This window comes from Myotis davidii, unplaced genomic scaffold (genome assembly GCF_000327345.1).
Source record: "Myotis davidii unplaced genomic scaffold, ASM32734v1 scaffold663, whole genome shotgun sequence".
Taxonomy (NCBI): Eukaryota; Metazoa; Chordata; class Mammalia; order Chiroptera; family Vespertilionidae; genus Myotis; species Myotis davidii.
Window position 1 is genome coordinate 1,020,515 of NW_006295816.1, and position 568 is coordinate 1,021,082.

The 568-nt window shown below is 67.8% G+C and overlaps 1 protein-coding gene and 1 long non-coding RNA gene across 2 annotated transcripts in view; both read right to left on the reverse strand.

Annotated features, from left to right (window-relative positions):
- LOC102772222 lies at nt 1-418 on the reverse strand. The gene is made up of 3 exons (XR_436004.1): nt 381-418; nt 184-219; nt 1-45 (listed from the first exon to the last, which is right to left on the reverse strand). It is a non-coding gene; the product is annotated as an uncharacterized LOC102772222 (long non-coding RNA).
- Nucleotides 1-568, reverse strand: part of COL7A1 (collagen type VII alpha 1) — a 60,839-nt gene that overhangs the window by 50,242 nt on the left and 10,029 nt on the right. The window contains 2 exon segments of the mRNA XM_015568266.1: nt 15-45; nt 184-219. Coding sequence (XP_015423752.1) covers nt 15-45; nt 184-219 — 67 coding nt within the window.

Sequence of the window (568 nt, forward strand, 5' to 3'; positions counted from 1 at the left end):
GGTCCAGGAAGGGCCATCGCCCCCCGCCACTCGGCCGGGCTCTCCCTGCAGGACAGAGGGTGCAGCAGAATCCTGGGTGCAATTCTGGGCACAGGAGGCTTGCGGGGGGGCGGGAGCCCCTGGAGGTGCCCCCCCTATTCCTTATGGGGCCTTAGGGGACCCACCTCCTCCCCTTCCACTTACCGGCTCCCCCTTTGGGCCTCGAGGTCCTCGCTCTCCCTGAGGACAAAACAGGGCAAAGGGTGATGCTTGATCTCAGGTGAGTCCCGGGTGGGCCCCCACGGGCCAACCCCCACCCCCAACCCCCGCCCCTGGTCCCCGCTCTGCACAGAGAGCCCTGGGAAGATGCTGGGAGAGCAGAGAAGGGACCACAAACTCACCGGATCTCCACGAGGGCCGGGCCCCCCTGGGGAGCCCTGTAAACGAGGCCAGAGTCAGGACACCAGCCCTCCCGCCGTGTGACCCCCCATGTGACCCGCTGTGTGACCCGCTGTGTGACCCCCCGTGTGACCCACCACGTGACCCACCGTGTGAACCTCCGTGTGACCCCCTGCGTGACCCCTCCTGT